This window comes from Argiope bruennichi, chromosome X1, assembly GCF_947563725.1.
Source record: "Argiope bruennichi chromosome X1, qqArgBrue1.1, whole genome shotgun sequence".
In the NCBI taxonomy this organism is placed as follows: domain Eukaryota; kingdom Metazoa; phylum Arthropoda; class Arachnida; order Araneae; family Araneidae; genus Argiope; species Argiope bruennichi.
The window spans coordinates 74,500,901-74,524,914 of record NC_079162.1 but is presented as its reverse complement, the minus strand read 5'-3'; the positions used below and the strand labels follow the sequence as shown (position 1 = coordinate 74,524,914).

The window sequence follows — 24,014 nt, the reverse complement described above, 5'->3', positions numbered from 1 at the left end:
ATTCAAAAAGCTACTAACATTAGCTAGCTTATAACATCTTTATGCAAAACATAAAAAAGTTAAAAATTTTACAAGTTTAATGTTTGCAAAACATCTTCGATATGCTACCCATCTTTATTTGCAACCATCTGAAAATACAGTTTAGTGGTTAAAAACAGTGTGTGCTGTGGAATATTGCGGACATGGCAGGCTACACTGTTTTTAAGCTTAGAGGATTCTGGTAGATCATGTCTTTGAAGTATCCCCTCAACCAAAAATTAGAAGGCGTCAAGTCTTACAATCTGGCAGGTTAACCGATTCTAAGGCCATGGGAAGTAGGCTTTCCACCAAATTCATCAATTTGTTTTGTGAAATTATGTAGGTTGGCAAGTTCTGACAAACTTTTCTGTAAGAAAGTAGCTTAGATACTTCAGTTCCTTATCTCACACAAAATGGTGTGTCTTGATTAGTTACTTAATTATTAATTAGACAAATTAATCTAATTTAGTTTATCTAATAAGCTAAATGAATCACTTTTCTTCAGTCAATCTCATTCCTAAAATTATTTTTATATACCATGACTAGAAAAACATGGCCTTTTATAGGGTTAAACTGCGGGAAAAATGATCAGTAAATTGGCAGCGGAACATATGTTATTCAAGCTAGCTATATGCTTAGGAGCTCCATTATATAAAATATATTTGTACCAAATATAGTTCCCCATTATCTCATTATGTTACTCTCCAAATTTCATGAGATTCCGACGAATAGTTGTTCTACAACCTGCTTCCAAATTTTACATTTAATTATAGACATTTTTTACTAATCTATTTCCATGCTACGTTATAGAGCAATTAATAAATTTGGTTATATATTTAAGGAAAAATAGCGCCAGAAAAAAAATCGTTTTAAATGCTCTGGAAAGTTATTCCTCGTATGCATCAGAAAATACCGTACTCAATAAATTTATAGCCATCTGTAACGAATCGATGAATACTCCACACGGAGAAACGGCATTTCTGATTGGATGTAGTAATGGAAAAACTTGGAAGATTGATTTTTTTCACTTTGCAAAGTCTTCTCGTTATTTTGAAGCGATCAAGCGATCTGAAATTTGTTCTTTCACTTTTAATTGAATAATGCAGTTTTTACACGGAACTATTAAAAAAAACAAAAAAAAACAAAAAAACAAAAACAGACTACATTTCGTACAAATTCACACAGAAAAAAAAGTATCTAACTCAAGCTTCAACATGTTTAGGAAATATGTTGAAGCTTGTTGTTTTGTTTTGAAATTTGCTTTATTTTAAAATATTTATCGAGAAAGATTAACAGTTAAAAAGGTGCATCTGGGGAAAAAAATAAGATTGCTTCAAGCTATTTAGCTTGCATTATGTATTAATATAATTATGATTATTCTATTAAAGGAATAAAGCATAGATATGAATTATGTATGATCATTTTGGGAATATCATTGATCAAGTATTATTCCATAATAATAATAGTTATTAAAGAATCATTAATAATTATTTTTCTTGAATCATCAATAGTTACTTATGAATAGTTTACTTAATTTTAAGTAGCAAATATGCCGTCCACACTAAAACCCTTCGTGTTATAAAAAGTATTTTATTGCCTTCGTACTGCTCATGTAATCGTGTGATTGTAATATTATTTGAAATATATCACTTATGATACCATTTTTGATTGGTACTATTTTTTAAAAATTTGAAACCTATGTTAATAAAATTAGTTTTTAGACAAAGGTTTTGTAATATTTTTTAATCGAGATGGTTTGTTATTTAAATTATAATTTATATATTATGGACCCGTCCTATATGTTCCCTTTTGTTCATATGCATTAGCATTTGGATATTTCGGATTGGGTTTCGACAATAAATTGCCATTTTCATCTGAAAGTTTTAACATTATTTAAATATTTATGGAAATGAAGTTTCCTTCATTTGCGAAATTTTTAAAGCTAGGCATTTCATCGAATTTCCCTTTCAGAATAACAAAAATGTCTTTTACTGATTGTTTACTCTGACTGCAGTTATAAATCGATTGTTTCTAACAGGGAGATTTAAAGGGAATGAAGTCCTGATCTTAGTTGAAAATCTAGTACATAAACCGGTACATCGAAATGTAGTGGTTTTAAATAATCTGTTTGAGCAGACAAGTTGAGTAACCTATTACCTACTTTTATAAAAGCTCACGTGATGAAGATGTGGCTTCCTAGTCATTGAATAAAGTTTCTGTTAATAAGTTCAACTTACGATATAAAATACATTCGGGAGAGAATATTTACAAGTTTCAAATGATATCAAAAATTTCCACCGCATGATAAACAAAGAAAACATACAAAGAAATGTATGTACTCGAAAAAGCTCATATTCTTATTTGTTAATAGGCATTTTCTAATATGTTGTATTTATAATGAAATTATTTTTGAAAAATAATACTCTTAAAAATCGGGTCATCATTAAGGGACTTGGATAATTCTGTTTAGAGTGCACTAATGTATTATTCGTGACTGAAGCAGGAGATTTTGTCGAATCTCTATACTTCAGACTTCTGAGTTCGAAAAACACTTCGTTGGAATTATATCTGTCTGTGCACACGATAACGCAAAAATGCCTTGAGCTAGATGAATGAGATTTGGTATGTGGCTTCTAATGCAAATCTGTAGATTCCTGCCAAATTTTGAACGATATCTACTCAGAAGTCTGTCTATACGGCTGTCCGAATAAAAGTTAAAATAATAACAGTAAAGCAAAGAGAGATTGGAGGGCAAAAGTTGATGCACAGATTTAACATCTGTAGTGTAGATATGTATATAATTTGGAATTAAATGTGTCAAGGAATTGACCGTCTGGTGGAAAGTACATGACGATAACATCTGTTATCGTCAGGTACTTTCATGTTTCTTTATGTACAAGTATATCATTATGTACGTTCATAAACATGTAAACGTGATAACTTAAAAATGCAGTGATTTAAATATATGAAATTTGGTATGTGATTCTGTGTCTACAATTGTAGTTCTGTTTCACATTTTGGTTTCAATCGGTTGGTCAAAAAGGCCAAAATACCGATTCACTTTTCTAGTACTAACAACAATTAGTCCAACAATTAATCACCAGAAATCGTACTGTAATAGGCTTTTTTATAACTATTGTTCGCCAACATCATACAGTTAACAATATACGCAAGTACGTTTATGAGAGAATGTGTGAGAAATTTTCGGGGGCATTACTCTCGCTGATTAAACTAGGCACTTTATGAGTTTATTATTATCAATTTTACATTTAATTATGCATAATTCTTTGTTATTGGAAGAGCAATGAAATGTTTAGAGATTTTAGTGTCTATGTTGGTACAAAAATTCATTTATTGCAATGAATTGTTGTAAGAAATATAAAGAACATCGTACCATACAATGCATTGTTATAATCTTGCTATAGAACAATAAATAGCTGTAGTTATGTTATATAACAATGTATAACATTAATTACGTTGGTAAACAATGTAAAACTTTTGCATGGAAATTGTGCCTACAGATTTCATGTTGGATACTCAAGACATGGGAATTATGCAAATAGAAATTATTCAGGATAATTTCATTATTAATTTGCGAATCAAACTAAATTTTCATTTAATGAAAACATTTGTTCTAGTCATAGGAATACACATTCATTTATAATTGATATATTACATACATGTTAAACAAGCTTTTGATAGGAAGATTTTGACGGCTTAAATATTTCAATATTCAGCTGTAGTCAATATTTATTATTTCAATATTCGGCTGTAGTCAATATTTGTTATTTTAATATTCGGCAGTAGTCAATATTTATTATTTCAATATTCGTTTGCAGTCAGTATTTTATTTCTGTTTTTTACTTCAGTAAATATAAATACTCCAAGAACATTAATTTATAATTGTTATTACACATGCCTGTTAAACGAGCTTTCGATAGGAAGATTTTGTTGGTTATAAATATTTCAATATTCGGTAATAGTCAATATTTATTATTTCAATATTCTTTATTTCAGTACATATAAATTCTCCAAGAACAACTAATATTGCTCGATAAAACTTCTATGCGTACTAACATTACTTCTTTAAGTGAAAATTCTGTTTTACAGAAGTTTCTTTTAAAAATATTCTCAGAGAATAACAAGTGAAAGAACTTTTCCGAGATAGGCTCCTTCTTTTTTTTTTTTTTTTTTTTATCTGTCAGTTATTTTTTTTTTTAATTTTTTTTTTATTTGTCTGTTAGCTTAACCGTGAGTAAATCGTTTAGACATTTGTCACCTACTTTACTTCTGGTCTAGTTCAGACTATTTATGACAATGGCTTATTTTATGTTTTATTCCAGACATAAAAGTTGCATAAATGCTGATGTTCTCTTTTATAAACTTTGAGTTTCTTTGTGAAAAACTTTTTCACGATCAATCATTCTATGAAGTTTTATGGGATAAAGAAGGACAAAAATGTAGAACATTGTAATGTTAAATCTTTAGGGTAACCAAGTGTTATCGTCATAAGGGTGTTGACAACCGGTTTATCAAGCCCCAAAACACATTTCTTTTAGGCTACAACAGAATAAGTGAAAGAGAATTTAACGAAACAAATTATAAATTCTTCGGGGCTTTGGGATGGATACTAGCTCGTTTCAATCATTTACTCCCGTCAAAGAGAATAAGCCAAACAAATGAAAGTTCGATAAATGATTTTTTTCCAATAAATGATTTAATGATGAAGTGCAATAAGCGTTTATGTCTTTACATGCCTTCTTTCCATAATTGATGTGTTTAGTTATAACAACTCATTAAATGCCTTTTTTTTTTGCACATATAAAATAATGATAACAATAATTTTTTAATTCATTTAGTTTATTTAGCAATTATTTCATTCGTATATATATTTCGATGCAGAAGTAGTATGTGTTTCGCTATCATTGTAATGAATTGAATATTTTTATATTCAAGTCGGAGATTTTACCCAAATGTTGAGTTTATTTAAAGTTTCCGAAAATGATGATAATTTTTCGAAACTTATCAGTTAATATTTAATTTATTCATTAATTAATATATTTTATTTGAGTTTCAGTAATTTTTTTAATGATTGAATCACATGGTTCGAAATAAAAGTCACACTTTTTAGAATCAATAGGTTTTCAAACATCGGAGGTTATAATAATTTTTATTAGTTAAATAGAATCTGATACAGTAAAAATGGCTGAAATTTAAGGCATTTTAATTAAATTTTCAATTTATAGAATGATTCTGAGAAGAATAATTCTTTTATTATCTTGACCAAAAGATTATTAAGAAGTGCAAAGCGTAAATAAATAAAAATATTCCTTGAATGCTATGCATTTGATATTTTAAATTTTATGTGTAGTTAGTATTCTCAGTTAGCATTTACTGTTGCAAGTGTTTTTGGCTTGTTTTACATTTTATTATATCTCATTTACAAAGAAAAAAAATATTCACTAAAGATGCGATGGCGTTTTATGATAACACGGCATTTATTGAATCTTCTTGTTCACAGCTCTTCGTTCTCTTTGCTTATTATTATTTTTCATCCAATTAGTTAATATATTTTTATATATGTGACAAGTTTTACAATCTAATTTTGATATGATTTATTTTGTATTCTTTCTCTTCCTCCGACGTGATTCACTTATATGCTAGTTGTGCAGATTTTTCCTTAGAAATAATTTCTTTTATCACTTCATTTGTTTAAAATCGCTAATTGGTATAAATTAAAAGAGATTTTTTTTTAACGATGTACTGGATTTGCAAGACTGCTCGATCTCACTTGTATTCACTTTATCCTATCTCACACTAAATTAGTTTATTTAAAGTTAGCCTTTAATTTTCCTTTTTTGAATAATAGTTTAACATCTATTTTTTAAATTTAATTTTGAGTTTATTTATTTTATTTTTATTATTTAATTCTTTATACGAAATATTAATTAACCAACAACTTTAAAATTGAATTTTTGTATCGTTAGTTAAATTTTGCGCAGAATAATTTTAGACAAGAGGGAAATAATTTTCAGCAAGTTGTACTAATTCAATTAATAATTAAAATAATTTAGTTTTAATTGGTAGTCAAACCAATTTAATGAATAGTTAAAATATATTTTAATTGCATGAATAGTTAAAATACGTTTAAATTGCATGAATAATTAAAATACGTTTAAATTGCATAAATAATTAAAAAATATTTAAATTTCATGAATAATTAAAACAAGTTATTTAATTTCACTACTAATTAAAATAATTTAATTTCTGTATTCAGCTATCTACTGTTTGCAGTCAGAACTTAGTCTTTCTGACCTTGTGCATACAGCTAAAAGAAGTGGTTATATTACGAAAATAGAAGTATTTCATTAAATCGATACTTTTGATTACTGTCAAATTATAAATAGTCAAGAGATGTGAATATTTTATAAAGGTTTTATATGTTCAATATGCCTTTCAAAATTTACAAAACAAAAGGGCTGTTTTTTGTTGTTAAATTCATTAACACTTAAATTTTCGAAAAATCGTATAAAAATTGCTTAGATTTTTTTTTTCCACAAGAAATATGGTAGTTTCGTATATAAACGCAAAATTCGTCATAGATTTATTGTGTTTGTCGCACCTTAATGATATCTGGCATCTGAAATGCAAACCCTTAAAACTCATTGATTTTCGCGAAATAATTTACTGGTGTTACAAATTTTAATAATTTGATTAAAAATCTGTGAAAATTTAATAGAAATAAAACTTAGTGGAGATATTTCTATATAAGCAGAAAAATAAAACAAGCCATCGAATCTACAGTTAATAACAAATAAAAAGAAGCTTAATAAAAAAAAAGTTTATAATAATAAATGCTTAAATTATTAAAGCTTTCCGATTCATTCTGATCATTAGTATTGATAAATATGTCAGTATATTCACACCTTTAAATTCACCTACAAGACCTCATTTGGGGTCGGACACCATATTTCTCGACAAAAAATATATGTAAGGAGATTATTAATTTACATCATTAACATGTTTGACTGTTTTTGCTCAAAATTAGGGCAATACTTGATAAATTTATGCGCTGATGTTTTATTCTAATTAAATGATATGATAATTAATTAAAATTATTGACTGATTTGATTATGAAGATTTTTAGAACCTTTGGCGTTAAAACCACTTGCGTATGGAAGGCTTTATGTGGGGAATTTTTATTTTCTTAGAATCTTGAGAGTTATCAGAAATAAATAAAATTTCCTGCTTTTACGTAGGAAGTGAGGAAGAGGCTCATTTCCCTTTGTTCCTTTTCTATAAATTGATCATATCTTCTTTTCCATCAATCGTTTCTTCTACGGTCAATTCAACGAAACCGTACCTGGGAGGAATGTTAAACTGTGCAACCTTATGTTTTGTGGATGCGCTTTAAGTTTAAACTTTGAATAGCGTTTTAATTATTATTATAACTGTAATTAAAGATGGGAAGTCGAAAAATGAAAAAGAAAAGAATTTCTGCTTAAAAAAATACTTAATTTTAGGTTCTTTAAAATGAAATTTTCATTCCCATTTTAAATTCAAAGTTAGAATATAGTTCTGAATTTAATTTGATGGTACAAAAGATAATGCTATTAAAAATATGTAAGTATTTAAAAATAATCTAGTAAGTTTCGTCTCATAATATAAATATTAACGAACGATCTTTTCTTCTACAGTGAAATCCGATTGCATTTTTTTAAATAATTCATCATCAAAAAAAAAAAAAAAGAATATATATATATAGTTATATGAATTGAGACCATGATATCTTTATATTTGGATTTATGCTTTATGGTAGGAAAATCACGGGCTTGCGTCCTGATTCTGTGTATGAACGTCGCGTTGTCTGATGCCTGTCAGATTTTGCATTCTCAAACATCCTTTGGCTATATGAAGTGAAAGTTTGTGTAATTGTTTCATTTGACCACGATTGCGATATGCATCTCAAGTTACCATCTTGTAGTCATCCTGAACTTAATTTATCTGTTTTTAGTATGGAAATATGTATTGTGATTACACCGGACTGGAATCAGTCGATCTTATCAAGAATGCAGAAATATATCATCACTTGTTTCTTATCCCAGTAGTTGTGTTCTTATAGATAATTTGATGCATCTGACTTCATCTCTCTTGTGACATCTAATTGACAACAAACATCGTGAGCCATCGATTTTGACGACAAATCTCTTCTCAAAATCAGCTTTCTGAATCCGTAGGCTTTCTCAAATCTCGTTAATCTGTTTTCAAATCAATTCTATCATTTCAACGATTAAAAAAATGTCTATATACTCTCATTTAATATTCCATAAACGTCTCGTCTTTTTCACTCTCTTGTGTTGTAAAGCACGGAAGCAAATTAAATTTGTGTCACTTGAACTTGTCCGACTTTTACTAGATATAAATGACGTACCTTGTTTGTAATGGGCAATTATTTCTGACCCATAGTTCACTGCAACTTTCTCCATTGCTTACAGTCGTTGACTAGTATGCAAGTGCATACTTCAGTCCTACCTGTGGGAGTGCCGAAAGCGTTTGACCCATTGCCGCAGGTGGTGGTGAAAATGGGGTCAGGCGCATCGCTCGAAACAATGCACTGACGAAAGGTTTACTGCCACCTCCTTTTCCCACCTGCATTGTAAACCCTCCTACGAATTACAAAACGATCGTTTATTGTGCTAAAAAGCGAAAGTTTTGAGGTTTGAATGCGACTCGGATATTTTTTTCACGTATTCTTCGTCTCCCGAGTTCATTCAGATCTGAAACACGTGTGCCCTTTCCTAGTAAACACACTTGAAGAGACGGCTGATAATGAATGATCAACGAAAGTTGTTTTTACAAGGTTGTTTCGGTGTCTGCTTTCCACTTCTTGTTTTTGAAGCCGGTATGGAGGGCCACTTTTTGGCAGCTTTGCTGTTAGGTCAGTCCCTTGCATAGATATCCATTGCTGGTCATTTCAAATAAGTTTTGAAGTTTTTATTTACTTCAGCTATCGAATCAAAAATTTTGGGGATGAAATCAAAAATTTGCCTTTTAATTAACTTTTATTGAATAACGAAAAAGCGTTTCAAAATTAGTTGATAGTTTTTCAAATATTAGCATTTAAATCTCGTTTTTGAGTTTAAAATGCAACCGCAAAGTCACATGAACGGCGTATGACTTTCTCATTATAAAACATATCGTTGAGCTGATTTGAGTCTTAAAGAGTGAGGGACAAAGAATTTTGTTGTTGCTGCTCCGAACACGTGACATGATGCATCACCTTATGTAACTAAATACATAAAAAAAGAAGCTGATAGGTAAAATAGTCTAGAGAATATAAATATAACCATAAAACCAGGAATTATTTTAAAATGCAAGTCAGAACCGTTTTGGCTTTATGTTAGATATATGGTATAAAGCTGAAATCAAGGTAACGATGTTAAAGAATTGAAAGCAAGCGAAAGGTTACAACCTTTTGTAAAATATGCCGTTTGGATTAACATTTGATTTTGACATTATGGAATTTCGTTAAAAATAATAATATAACTGAAAGTTGAAAGTGGTAAGAATTGTAAATGCCAGAAGCTAAAAATGTTCGGAAATTACGAAAAAAGTGCGCACTGGCGGCTTCTTTATACGCTATTTTGAAATGTTTAGAGAATTACTGAAGGCCATTTACATTTACCACATTATAAAACATTGCTCAGTTGACTTTTTTTTTAACGTGAAAAGTAGTGTTTGAATATTTTTGTGGCATTTACATCGTTTGCTACTTAAATCCTCAACTGAGCTCAATCAATATCAACGTATCAATCAATCATCAAATCAACAATCAAAATCAACGTATAATATAATATATACTGAATCTTTATGTCTATTTCATATGATAATTCTATGAAAGTTTGTTGTCCGTAAAAAAATTTTAAAATGCTTTAATGTTCCAAGTTTAAATAGAGTCTACATTATTTCAATAATAAAAAAATTCTAGCTCAGCTAATTGTTTAATCATAACATTTATTTCAGTGAAAAATTGAAATGCCTTTGACTGCTATTTATAAAACATTTTTATTAGAACTTGATAAAGCGACATTCAAATGAGATTGTCGTTGAAAATTTTCCCGTTTTTATCGCCGTAATTTTATTATTTGTTTAAAATAGTTAATTTTCTATTATCCTTCAAGTAGAATGACTAATAGTAAATACGAACTCCGAATTCTTCCTTTTTCATTGTCGAATGTTCAAAATGTATAGTGTTTATCTTCAACTGCGTATTTCATCTTGCATTTAAAATTACTTTCTTCCATTTCTTGTGGATCAAACTAAAATTTACGCAATGAAAACTAGAAATCTTTTCACATCTGTGTCATTATTGTATTTGTATTACTTACAAGTCGATTCATTTTGTAATCTAGAGGTATTATTTTGCGCTTTATGAGGAGTTGCATTTTATAAAAACGGCAATATCTAAGCCGCGTTGTAGGAATGCGCGCTATACAGAAGTTCGCTTTGTTTCATTTCTAATAATGCCGTCACACGTTTTCCTGCCTCACTTCCGTGAAGGCAGTTAAGACTTTCTTTTTGAGAATTACAACAGATTCGAAAAACTAAAATGATTTTTTTTTTTTGAGGACTATAAAGAGTTGCATTTTATCAAAACAGCATGTTCAATATTTGAGCCTCGTTGTAGGAATGCACGCCATGTAGGAAATGATTCATTTGTAATAATGCTGTATAGTTTTCCCGCTATACTTTCATGAAACCTGTTAAGATTATTGCATTTTTTGGGGAGATCCGGGGAACTAAAATATATTTTCTATTTATGTAGAATACTATACAGTTAATTCAAAACAGTGTGGTGGGAAATCTCTTTTATAACTGAGAACTGATAACTTGGATGGTGATGTTTTATTTTCTCTATCGAGGATGTCTTATCAGCTCAAGACAACGATAATAAAACCTTTTGTGCGAGTCTAAGAAAATAGTCTAAAAGATATGAGATGATAGCTATAAGATGATTTAAAATCAACATAATTTCCCATACTTCTAAAAAATTGATGAAATGGAATTTTCTTCTAATTATTTAAGTTTTCTCGTTTTGATTAATAGGGCAAAATTGTGTTGTCAAATTTTTTGTAACTTCAAAATTACATTTCCTTATCCCAAATAAAATCTCGATGCACATTTCATACGAAACCTTGATAAAAGGCGGCAGAATTATTTTATCAATTTTTAGGGCATTGATATCTAAATGTTAAACAGAAACTCTTTAATCCCTCGAATGTCAATACGAAATTGAAAGTATATATTTTATAAATCGGCTACCAATTAAAAAAAATATTCAAATTTTTATGTTCTCATAATTTTGATAAGAATTCGCGAGAAGAAAGTGGAACATTAAATGTTATAGTTCTGATAATTTATTTAAATATAGTTATCTTCCACGGAAGTGTCCTACCCCTGTTTATCGTAAACTTCAACTAAATGGGATGCAGTCCAGTCGTTTTCTCCTTGACACAAAATTCTAAGTTGCGTCTCACGCGTCCATCAAAATATGGATTTTGTATAGAATCTTAATTGAAATATGATATCGTAAATGATAAAAAACTTATTTCAATTGTAAATAATTTATATATTTCAAGACTCTCATTTGGAATGCAATAATTGAAATAAGATAAAAATAATACAGATTAAAGGTGCTATAATAACTATTAAATCACTTTTATCACTGTAATAAAAAGGAAAAAAAATTTTTTTTTGAGAAATCTGGTGTTTAAAACAAAAATCGGGAAAACATGAATTGCAGATAAAAATGCTCTAAGTAAATTGAAATTGCAATTACATTTATAATATATTTTACAGAGTTTGTAATGCAGCGCATTTATAATTTTGTTTACAGTGAATGTTTAAGTTTTTTTTATATATCTATAATTTTCTTATTGCTATTTTTTTCTACATTTCATGGTTTTATTATTTTTATTTCGACCTTCAGATTTTCAATAAAAAAAGCCCCCCCCCCCCTTTTTTTTTCATTTTTATGACACTGAATAAAAGTATTCCTTCTTAAATCATAATTGTTATTTTATTTAAAAGCAACGTCTCAAATTCAAATGTTCTTAAATGAAATGTATTTTATGTTTGTATCATTCTATATAATTTATGTTACAATGCATGGAAATAACATTTTAACAGAAAAAGACCCGAAAGAAAGCACGTGAATTTAATTTGTTATTATTATTTTTTGGTATTTTCGGATCAAGTGGTAGCGAAGTGTCTTTTGAACTACTCTTTAGGGGGAACTGCGATATGTTTGGAGAAGATCGTAGTTTCGAATCTGGTAGTTCAACGTAATATCATTTAACCGGTGTCACATTAAAAAAAATGTATCCATGCTATAGTGCAGTAATGATTTTATATTAATGAATGCATGTTTTAGTAGATTTCTTGCTATAAATTTGGGGAAAAGGTTGAATAATGGTTTTTCCCCCTTAGGTATAACCAAATGTGGTGGAGTTTCCCTTGAGATTGTTGCGGGGCTATCTCTTGCTGGTTTTTAATTTCGGGATTTCGTAAGTCGTACTTGACTGATGAAAAGCTTTCTCTTTCTTTTTAGTTAATGGAATTTCGGTTTAGCCTAATTGGGCACTAGTATACCTGATAAAATCTCTCTCTCTCTCTCTCTTTTTTTTTTTTTTGAAAATTTTAAGTAGTTACCCGCTATTTAAAATACGTATCCATGCATTGCTATTGCATATTTCCTGTCTTGTATGCTTTTACATAAACTGTCTGTCTAAGATATTTTAATCGTGATATTACGATTGCTATGACTTGACATTGGATATTATTGATCGTATAAAATGTTCACGAAACTTGAATGAATTATTTGTTTTTGCCTTTTTACTTCCATTGTCCTGTGATAATCGTTAGTAACTATGTAACTACATCTTCATGTACTAACATCTTCATTTTAACCGTTAACATTTATTGCATTGAATGCTTAGTTTTCATTTATCATTTTTCTGTAGAAATCTAACCAAAGAAACAGTTTTTTTAATCCTATTTAGGCTGAACAATAATCCAGATATTCTTGGTTTTATTTATTTATATATCCATATATTCTTAGTAGTGTGCGAAGCCAATTCTCTATGAACCACAAATATCAACAATTTTTTATAGAATTGCTGGGCGAGACGTATTAATATTGTACTAGTTTTTTTTTCTATTTTTTCACACTGTGTTACTTTTTTTCTACCAAAATGTGAACAGAGAGCAGCAAAAATTCTGAGCTCGTCAAAGGATTTGTGTTGCATATTACGTAGTATTTTTCTGTTATCCTCATTTTCGAAGAATGTAGAATAATTATTCCACGTCTTTATAAGGATGAAAATTATGAGAAACTAAATTACTTTCCTTTAGTTTCATCACCTGCATCTGAAAAACAATATGTATTATTTCTTCGTTGTAATAATTGAGAATTTCATGTGCGTGAATGCGCGCTTCTCACGATTGCAACATTGTACTTCGTAAAATTTTTATGATTCTGTAAATTTTTTATATAGCGAGAATGAACTGTAAACAAAATAATATGATCTTAATTATTTAGAAGATGTATCTCCTAATTCATGGAATATTACAAAATTTCTAAGTGATATACCATTCAGTTCCAATTTTTTTACTCGGTTTAGTTTTTCTCCTTTTTTTTTTCTCCCATCCTATTCTAGCTTTTTACGAATATAATTCTGATCTCATCAAAGGATTTGTGTGGAATATTTCGCAACGTTTTGCGAATTGCGACATTATTTTTCTCCGAATTTTGCTGCTTTCGTCAGCTTTTATACTATCGGGAATTAAACTGTAAACAAAATAATCCAACTTTAATTATTTAGGGATAAATGTATCTCCATAATACATAGGATACAACAAAATTTCAAAGTGATATACCATTCAGTACAAATTTTTTTACTCAACCTAGTTTTTCTTTTTTCTCCCACCCATTCTAGTTTTTTTGTTAAATGACCGGAGAGCTATAATTTTGAACTTATCATTTTGTGTGGAATATTTTGCAGTGCTTTACGAATTGCGACATTATCCTTCCTTAAATTCTGCGACTTTTTTTCAGCTATTTATATTAGAGAGAAATAGACAGTAAACAAAATAATCTTAATTATTTATAAATAGATGTATCTCCATAATACATAGAATATAACCGAATATCAGAATGATATGCCATATAGTTCAATTTTTTAATTTCATCTTTTTGTTATTTTTTCCCACCCTATTCTAATTTTTTACAAAATGATCAGACAGCAATAATTCTGAATTCATCAAAGGATTTGTGTGGAATTTTTCGCAGCGCTTTACGAATTGCGACAATATCCTTCTTAAAATTTTGCTGCTTTATTCAGATTTTTATATTTGTGAGAAGTGAACTGTAAACAAAATAATCTAATTTTAATTATTTAGAAGTAGACGAATTTCCATAATAGATGAAACGCAACACAATTTCTAATAGTCCAAAGTTTTTACTTTAGTCAGTAAAACTAATGATTTTTCTTCTGTCTTTCAGTTCCAAGTGTTTCCATCTCCAGAAATATCATTCCATAAGGAAGAAAATTGCCAAGTTGAAGTAATTAGTTTTTTTCTTTCTTTCTGTGTTTTTTTTCTTTGCCTTTTTTTAGTCTCGTGTTTATTTGACAAAACTGACTTCTGTTGTTATCTTGCGTCGTGTAATCCATTTCCGTCACTATACCTGACGATAGCTATTTTACTCAGTCTCGGTTCCTTGACGACTCTGATGTGAGAAAATCTGTTAAGGTTATTTCCTTTCAACTGGAATAACGGTTGAATTGATCCAATTAATGGCATATCTCGAACGTTTAGAGATACAACACTCAAGAGTCATATTATACATGACTCTTGAATTTTAAGAATTTTTTTTTTTTCTCATTTGTGTTTAACATATTTCGTGAGTATTTTATGTTTTGAATTATTCTTTTATTTTCTGTTATGAGCTACAAAGACCAAACAATTTCGTTAGTAATAACTACTCGATAGAATAAAGTAATCCATAAGAATGCTATATAAAATGCATTCAGATTTTCATTTTTAAGTGATATTATGATTTAAATATCTTGGATTTAATGATACGGAATATATGAACTATTTATTCAAATGTTTTTATATTTTATGAAATTTATTTAACAATATTTGAAAACGAGCCTTTTTTTTTCTTGTATTCAATATCGGTTGCAATATTTTAAAATAAGTTTTGCATAGAAAAGTAGCATACATTTATTAGCATATTTTTTGGAGTTGAAAATTGTAAAAATACTTTATTCAGAGTACTTGATTTTTAAAAAAAAATCACATTTATATAAGCGTGGCGTGTTATAAGCTAGAGCTTCTTTGTTTATTTCGTTTGTTTACACTTTTACAAAATACGGGTTACAATTTGTAGATTAGTAGAAATGATTCTAGTATTTATAATTTTAGTAACTTTATGGCTTCATAATTCGTAAAAAATGTGATGTCAAATAAGTGTTGTTCCGTTTGTTTACATTTTTTTAAAAATGCGGGTTACAATTTGTAGGTTAGTAGAAATTATTCTGAATAGGTATTTATAACTTTATGGCGACATAATTTGCAAAAATTGGCTCTCATATAAATAAAATCTTAATCCTTTAAATAATAACAAGATGAATGCAAACTATTAAATATATGTATTTTTACCAGAATCTTCGATAAAAAGATGACTATCGCATGATTCGATTAGTTATACTGAAATGAAAAATCGTTGCTTTTTCTACATTTTTCCCTAATTAGTATGAATCAATAAACAAGCAAAATAATAGAAATTTAATGAGTTCATTAACTCTTACCTGCTCCCACGTGATATGGCATCCCATGGCAAACATGACAGCGACCAAAAGTATCACAAGTAGTATGTCATGGGCTGTCTTGATGAGCGGCACTTGTACCACCATCGTAGCGTTTTCACTGGTGTTCAGGTGTGAGTTCTCCATTTTCAGGCACTGATGTCGGAAAGAGAGCGGAGAGCGTTTTTATGTGAGGAAGAGCCTTGCGCAACCAGCAGAGAACTGTCCGATCGTTCGCCAATCACATAGCAGCGCTCAGCGGTGTTGCGCTTATCTTTTTGCGAAGTTTCGTATTCCGCCGAGGACAGAAAAGTTGGTCTCGTGCAGCGAATCGCTTTTCATTAGGGCATTTTTTTTTTTAAGATTTTTTTTTCATTTGTTTATTCGCGATTACTAAACAGACTATCAGAGGTGTTTTCCTATAATTTGGATATTTATTTTTCGAGTGTTTTGTTTTTTGGGTATGTTATATTTCACTAAATGATTTTTTTAAACTCATTATTCGAGGTTGTTTTGTGATTTTTAGGTTGGATGTTAAAAATATTTAGAGGAAAAAAATGTGCATTTTTTAGCGTTGTTAGAATAGAGGCTAGAGCAAATTTAAAAATTCGGTCGCTTTGGTTATTGCCTAGCATAGATTACCTCAGTCATATCCAGAATATTGAAGAAAAGGCTTATGATTGAATTAAAATAATTAATAGTATTGATTAATCAGTCTGCTACGTTTTTTAAAAAATTGGAATTTAATTTAATATTACATGGATAACACGACCATCAGTTTCAAAACTTTTATAACTGATGGTCGTGTTTTTAAACGGGCTCTTGAAATTTTTGAATTTTAAAATTCTGGACAAAGTATGGATTTATTTTCTATATATTCTTATATTTGGAACCCACCTCGATTATTGCTTAGCATCGATTATCTGGATCACCTCAGAATATTGGGAAAAAAAAAATCTTCAAAAGAATTCATAATGCCTAAATAGTTAATAATACTAATAAACTTGCCTGCTACATTTTTAAATTATTAAAAACCGACTGTATTTTAATTTAATATTCATTATATTTGGAACTGAATATTTTTAACTGATGGTCGCGTTTCTAATTTGGAGCGCGCAGTAAAATAGTTGAGTTTGAACTATATTCACAGAATTTCTACTTATTTTCTCTGTATTTATATTTGAATATCCGTCTTGGCATTAGACGAGAAATTTTTGGATTGTAGAAATTTTGACATAAGATGGATTTATTTTGGAAACCCATCTTTGCATAAGACTAGAAATGGGCTTTTCATTGCATTTCGAATTTCTGTATCGCAAAAATGTTGGCAGAAAATTGACTCATATTTAAAATCCGCTTCTGTATAAGTTGGAATATTTATATTCCATTGCAATCGAAATATAAATGTTTTGAGCTGCTAAAGTCTTGTCAGAATATGGACTTATCCTCTATATAGGCTTAGTTATGGAATTCCCTGCTTTAGTATAATTTAGGAAATTTACTTTTCACTGAAATCGAACTTTTGTGGAAAATTACTTATTTTAGAAAACCATGGTATAAGTTGTAAATTTTGCTTTTTGGGGATATGGATTGCTGCTTTAAGGTTTTTAACTTGGCTATATCATCCCGCATAATTCTAAAAAATACGTATAAAATAATAGTTTTTTCGTGAACTTCGTCGGAAAAAAATGTAAGAAATAGAACATGTTTTATGAACTTTAATTTCGATAAAAAAATGTTCAAAGATATATCGTCCAGAAGCTTTTCGTATGACCTAAAATCGGCCTGCATTATGTTTTTTAACTAACAAGTATACTCGTTATTCTGGCCCACGGCGGCCTGGTGGCCGAATTTCAGCCTCATGAAAGCAGGGTTGCGAATTCAAGTCTCTTTTTTTCTCTGTTGAGTGCGCAGATTCGTGCATATTAAATTTGTAGTCATTAAATTTTCTCCACAAGATTTTTTGCGGAAATCTGGTATCGTACTTTTTACTTAATAGTACTGCCATAGTTATAAAATCTCTTGTTGTCAAAATGATGCTTAAATCTAATGAAATATTTAATTAATTTTTCTCTGTTTTCTATACTCAAAGTTTCTCGGGATATTTTTATGGATTTCATTAATAATAAGAATAACGATTTGTTTAATTGACTTGAAGCCTTCATTAAAACCATCTTTATGTATTTATTAAAAAAATTTGTAGTTCGTATTACATTGCAAAGGCAACTGTTGGCTCATATTAAATCATCTGTTTATGGCGATTTGGTGTGAGCCTCACATACCAGAAGAGAGAATATATAGCACTCGACAGGAACAAAAAAAAAAAAAAAAAAAAAAAAAAAAAATACAGTTACAGTTTTCAAAACACACTTGCAATAATATATATATATGTATATATTCTTTGCGTCTTAGATTTTACGATATAATTCATTTTATTTTTTATTATTATGTAATTTTGAAAAAAAAATTTTCTCAAATTAATTGTATGGAATCAGAATTTAGTTACATGAATCGATTAACTAATAATTTAAAATATTCTGAAAATATTAAATTCATATAATTAAAGTGTTATAATCATATAATTAAAATATTATAATCATATAATTTGAATTTTGAAAATATCAAAATAATATAATTTCATCAAAAGCACGCAGTTGTAGAAAGTCTCAAAATGGTAGTACATTAAGTGAGTGAAAAATAGATTACAAGATTCCATTTTTACAAATATGAACAAGTCAAATGAAATAACTTTAATTAAAACAATTTAAAAATACTTTTATTAATATGCTGAACATCGGATTTTTTTTGTTTTAATTATTTTCTAATTTTTAGCATTCAGATCACGTTTCTCCATGGACGGAATTAAATTTTAAATTTAATTATTAATTAACTGATAATCAAATTCTGAAAAATATTAAAATTGTGTAATAACATTGAAAACATGAAGTGTGAAAAATTTCAAAGCTCGAGTATATCAGCAAATGAATGTAAAGATGATCAAAAACTTCATTCTTTACAAACATGAAACCAGTTAAGTTAGATAAAAGCGGTTTAATAAAAGGGTATGATAAACCTTATTCTTTTATATTTAATAAAATTTTTGAAGTCATAAGGAAATTTTATTCGCGGGAATTAAGAAAGTATGAAATATTTTATATAAGTATATATAAATATATAAAAGTATATATAAATATCTGATTTTAAATTTAACATGGAAAATGGGGAGAAAAAAAATTCGGCGATGTAAAGGATTAATTTAACTTAAAAAAATTCGTTTGAATGAAGTGGAAATTATTAACATATCTCTTCAAAGTCAAATTAAATTCAGCTAAAATGTTTTCAGTTAAAAAAAAAGTATGTAATAACAAATTCTGTTAAATGAAAATGTTTTTTGAATTAATGAATTTGCTTTTAAGTAATAATAATAATAAAAAAAAGATGTTGAAAAATAGAACATTTTGAGAAAAGTTCTATTTTGAAATAATTTAATTTTAGATACACAATCCAGGGCAAACGTCTAATAGTAATTATTACTCTGTGGCAATATTTTCTTTTGTAATGCAGTGTGACCGTACCTTCTCCCAAACAGGTGAAGCATGACTAATCAACGGTCATTGTTTTGACTAGAAGTTCATAACAAGTGATAAGTTCAAGTGTTTTGACAGTAAAAGGAACATATGTTAACCGATGTTCATTGTCTTTTTCATTAGAAATTTAGAATGTTATTCTGTGTTAATCTTTAAATCTTTCTTAAGTATTTCTTAGACAAATATATGAAAATGCTATTCATTTATTTATTCTGATGTATAATTTTAATAACTGCCCTTGTATTTGGAACTGTTGGCTTAAAGTGAAAATATTTTCTTTCTACTTTTTCGTATACGAATATATTCTTTCTACTTTTTCGTATACGAAATATAAAATACGGCAGCAGTGAACGATGTATTTTTTAAGATTTTCATGACCACTCTTTCATTTTTTTTTTTTTGAAATTATATTTGTCTGTCTATTTGTATGTTTGTGAACACAAAACTTAAAAACGCAATGAGCATAGGAGATTAAATTTGGTGTGCGAATTGTAGATTTCTGTCAAATATTGGGCAAAGACTCTCTACGGTAAGTCAATCTGTCTGCCCATCATTATATATGTGAATAAGATCGCTAAAGATCGCCAAAATATAGATGAATGACATTTGGATATTGTTTATCACTAAAATTGGTTGATTTGGATCATATTCATCAACAGGTCATCTTTTGAGCTGTCTACTCGAATGCGACATCTAAAAAAAAGCGAAACAAGTTGGATGGGTGAATTTTTGTATATGGCCTTAATACCAAAATAGGGGTTTCGGTGGCCTAACAGTAAGAAGCCAGTTTCGGGACCGAATGTTTCCGACTATACTAAAAAAAATCCTCCATGAACGCGAATCTACTGAATGTTAAATCTAACATCGTGAACCAAACACTTTCCTGCTGGTATGGCGCAGAAGCTATATAGTGGGGACTGCTAATCCGGATATTACTCTCGTCATCTTCCTGCTGTTCAGAATAACGAAATTCCTTTCCGAAATTGCTCTTGTTGGGCTTCATATCTGGACGTTAATATATTTAAGTTAAACTAACACCAAAATTGCAGACCTCTGCCTAATTTTGGAAAAAAAATCTAACAATGAGGTCGACTATCTGTTTGTTCGTCTATCTATATGTGATCACAGTAATCAAAAACATATGCAAGATAAAGGAAATTTAATATGTGGCATTATACCAAAACTGTAGATTTTCATCAAATTTTCGATCCAAGGATTGGCTAGTTCAAGATATAAAATCAATTTCTTTAACTTTACTATGAATGTATACTCAAGATGTATAGTATTATGTGAGTTTGCAAGAAAGTTGGGATAACTCTTCCATTGGTTGTTATTCAAATTCCGTTTTAAAGCTATACTTTACATGTATGAACTGCATTTAAAGGAAATATTTTAGCTACTTGCCCATATAACAAGTCTTCCGCAATGCGTCTGTACAACTGGGTTTTACTTCTAAAACAGGATTTCGTGATTGGGCTTATTTCTTGGGAGAGTGGTAGTTTAATTAAAACCCATAAAACCTCTGACACACATTCTACCAAGGCTAACACACCATTTCAGTGTCCCTCTGTTTCGTTAATCTGTGTTTAATCATTTTTATCATCCTTAATAGCTCACGTGTTGTTGAGATTTGATTTTAGCTTCTAAAATGATCTAGGTTAAAGAGTATGTCTTGCATTTTAACTAGTATACTAATAAAAATGCAGTAGTGCATTTTAACTAGTTTAGATGTTACTTTTACAGCTCATAGCACTGATATTATGCTTATAATTATTCGACGCCATGGTAATTTTTGTGTTTTTATTTCGCCATAAGTATAAGAGGAAGAGGCTATTAAAATTACTTTTTTTGTTTTTTTTAGAAATTACATCTTAAATTGTACTAGTTATTACTGTTTAACCATTTTGATCGAACTGAAAATATTTTGACCGAATATTGATTGAAAATTTTCTTATCAACTGTGGATTTCTTGTATTTAGAAAAGGTATATTGTTAGCTATACAGATTTGTCTTTATGTTGATTTCAAACTTTTGAATTTTGTATCTATCACAACTATCCATGTACCACATCTAAGAATGCTTGTACCATCATAAAATCATTTCCCGGTTAAATATCAATGCATTCTTGATGAGATGTGTAGAATCAAAGAATAAGACATTTTAGTTGTAACTTTTGCATTATAATAAAAAATATATACATTCTAAACATTGCAATAAATAGTAGAGAGAGAGAATAGTAAATATATAAAACTGTATTATATTCTGTCATATACATATTGGCAATTATTACAATTTATTATTGACTTATGAACTGTTATATTGCAATGAATTTCCATTTGTCAGGTAATATGCTAAGTATCTTATTCTATTAATAGGCAGTAATATATTGCTTACAATTCTAAAAGCCTACTAATTATTTCAAAATTAGCTCCATAATTGTAACTTGTATGTTGCCGCTACCTTGGACGCCAATTTCAAGAAGAAGGGGAGGGGGGGGGTGATGCCAAAGGTATCCAAAATAATAAATATTTATAAAAATGGTTAAAATGGCCCCTCCTTGCATTCATTTTCAATATTCATTTAAATGTTTTGTGTAAAATTGTATTAGTAAAAACTGTATAAGTCATACTTTCAGAGGTTTGTTACTATTGGATACCTTCCTTATGCATTGGTAATATTAAATAACAGATGTTATTGTTACAAAAAGCAATGATATATTTCACAGTTATCGATTTTTTGCGTTAACCCTTTCTAGGGCCGTGGGAAGTATGTTTCCCACCAAATTTATCAATCTTTGTATGAAATTATGTAGGTTGGCATAAGTTCTGACAAATTTTTTTAGTAAGTCAGAAACTTAGATGCGTCAGTTCTTTATTTCTGACAAAATGATGCGTTTTGGTTTGTCACTTAATTATTAATTAACCAAATTAATTAATTAATCAAATTAAATTTATCTAATAAGCTAAATAAATCCCTTTTCTTATTCTAATTTCAAGCCTAAAAATATCTTAACATTATATGACTAGAAAAAAAAGGCCCTTTAAAGGATTAATTGTACGAGAGCCGTTTTTTTCCCCAAAGCTCCGATGAGCCATTAATGAAGACCAATGTAAACAACAAAATGATTTTTTTAAATTAAAAAATAGATACAAACTTGGTTACTTTTCGATATATTCATCATGAAGATACAGACATTTGTCATATTGGATGAACCAAGCTTCCGATCTCCTGGTCAGAAAATTTTACCGCCAAGCTTTAAAGCGATCTTAATGTTCCTTTAAAGCTCCTCAGAAAATGGTAGCTTTGGCCTCCTAGCTAGTTCTTCAATTCAGCAAAAGATAAAAGCCGCATTCTCGATAAAGAAGATGAAGTTGAAGTCTGTCGCAAAAGAAGATCTTGTTCAGTGAGTTGATCAGATTGTTAGAAAGAAGCAGTGGCGTTGGAATCTCAGGCAACAAACTGGCTGATCAGCAGGCCAGAATTGTGACTTTGGAGGGTGAATGTTTAGACATTTCTACTTCTTATTCTTTCATTAAAAGAAAAATCAACAAAATTCCATACTCATCAGGCATTTCAAAAGAACCTTAAGATCATTTTTATATCACTGGCAGCAATGTTTTTCGAGGAAGAGATCTGAAACTTGGCCCACTGATATGACAAATGCCTGATATTTCACGGCTTTTACATCGAAAATTAATCACGTTTGTACCTAGCCTTTGGTAATGAATTCATTTTGTTGGCTGCACTTATCTTTTTTTCTTATGGTCATCGAATCTTTGGGGGGGGGGGAGAGAAACGACCGTTGTACGAGAAGTATAAATAACGTTCTAATTTCATAGATAATATTCAAATTTTAAATATAAAAAAAATATTTGATGCTGATTCGTAAACTTCGGAATTATTCTTGTATCCTTTGTTGATATATCTTATTTTTTAAAATTATTTATTTTAGTTTTTGATGGATTTCTTTATTCTTTTCCTGCTGAATTGTTCTTGATTTTTTTGTTGTTGGTGGTGAGAAAACTTTTATTTCTGATTGAAATTTTCTCTAGGGTTTGAAAGCAGATACTACATCCATCACATCATCAATAAATATTTCCTCAGTAGTTTTTTTCGATGCACTGGAACGAATCCGATTTTTGTTTTGTGAAAGCATTGAACCAAAAGAACATTTTCTTAAAAAACAAACAAACAAACAAAAAAAAAAAACATTGATTTTGTCCTTGCATGCTATTACACGACCATCAAGACCTTCCACGCTTTTATTCGTGAAATTCAAATGTTCAGAAATATAGACTGGATGAGCGAGTTTAAGAAGATTAAGAGGATAAACTGACGCCACATTTCTATGCAGTTTGTATTTGAGCATGAAAAGAAATTGTAAGTTCGTTTTTTTATATGGAAAAAAATGATATCTGCGTTCTTATTGCTTTAAATCTCTGTTTCTACGAAGGTTTTAAAGGATTTTTCTTATCAATGCTATTGTATGATGATACAACAATAACATAACAGGATTTTAATTTTTTTTTTTGTATTT

The 24,014-nt window shown here is 29.2% G+C and overlaps 1 protein-coding gene and 1 long non-coding RNA gene across 4 annotated transcripts in view; one reads left to right on the top strand and one right to left on the bottom strand.

Annotated features, from left to right (window-relative positions):
* Window positions 1-16,058, bottom strand: part of LOC129958588 (ileal sodium/bile acid cotransporter-like) — a 99,541-nt gene extending 83,483 nt beyond the window's left edge. The window contains exon 1 of the mRNA XM_056071170.1: window positions 15,894-16,058. Within this exon, the coding sequence (XP_055927145.1) occupies window positions 15,894-16,037 (144 nt within the window). The 5' untranslated portion in view covers window positions 16,038-16,058. The remainder of the gene's footprint in view (window positions 1-15,893) is intronic.
* LOC129958589 (uncharacterized) overlaps window positions 1-24,014 on the top strand; it is a 172,613-nt gene that overhangs the window by 88,720 nt on the left and 59,879 nt on the right. For all 3 annotated transcript variants that reach the window (XR_008783249.1, XR_008783248.1, XR_008783247.1), the window contains exon 6: window positions 14,582-14,641. This is a non-coding gene — a long non-coding RNA (uncharacterized LOC129958589). The remainder of the gene's footprint in view (window positions 1-14,581; window positions 14,642-24,014) is intronic.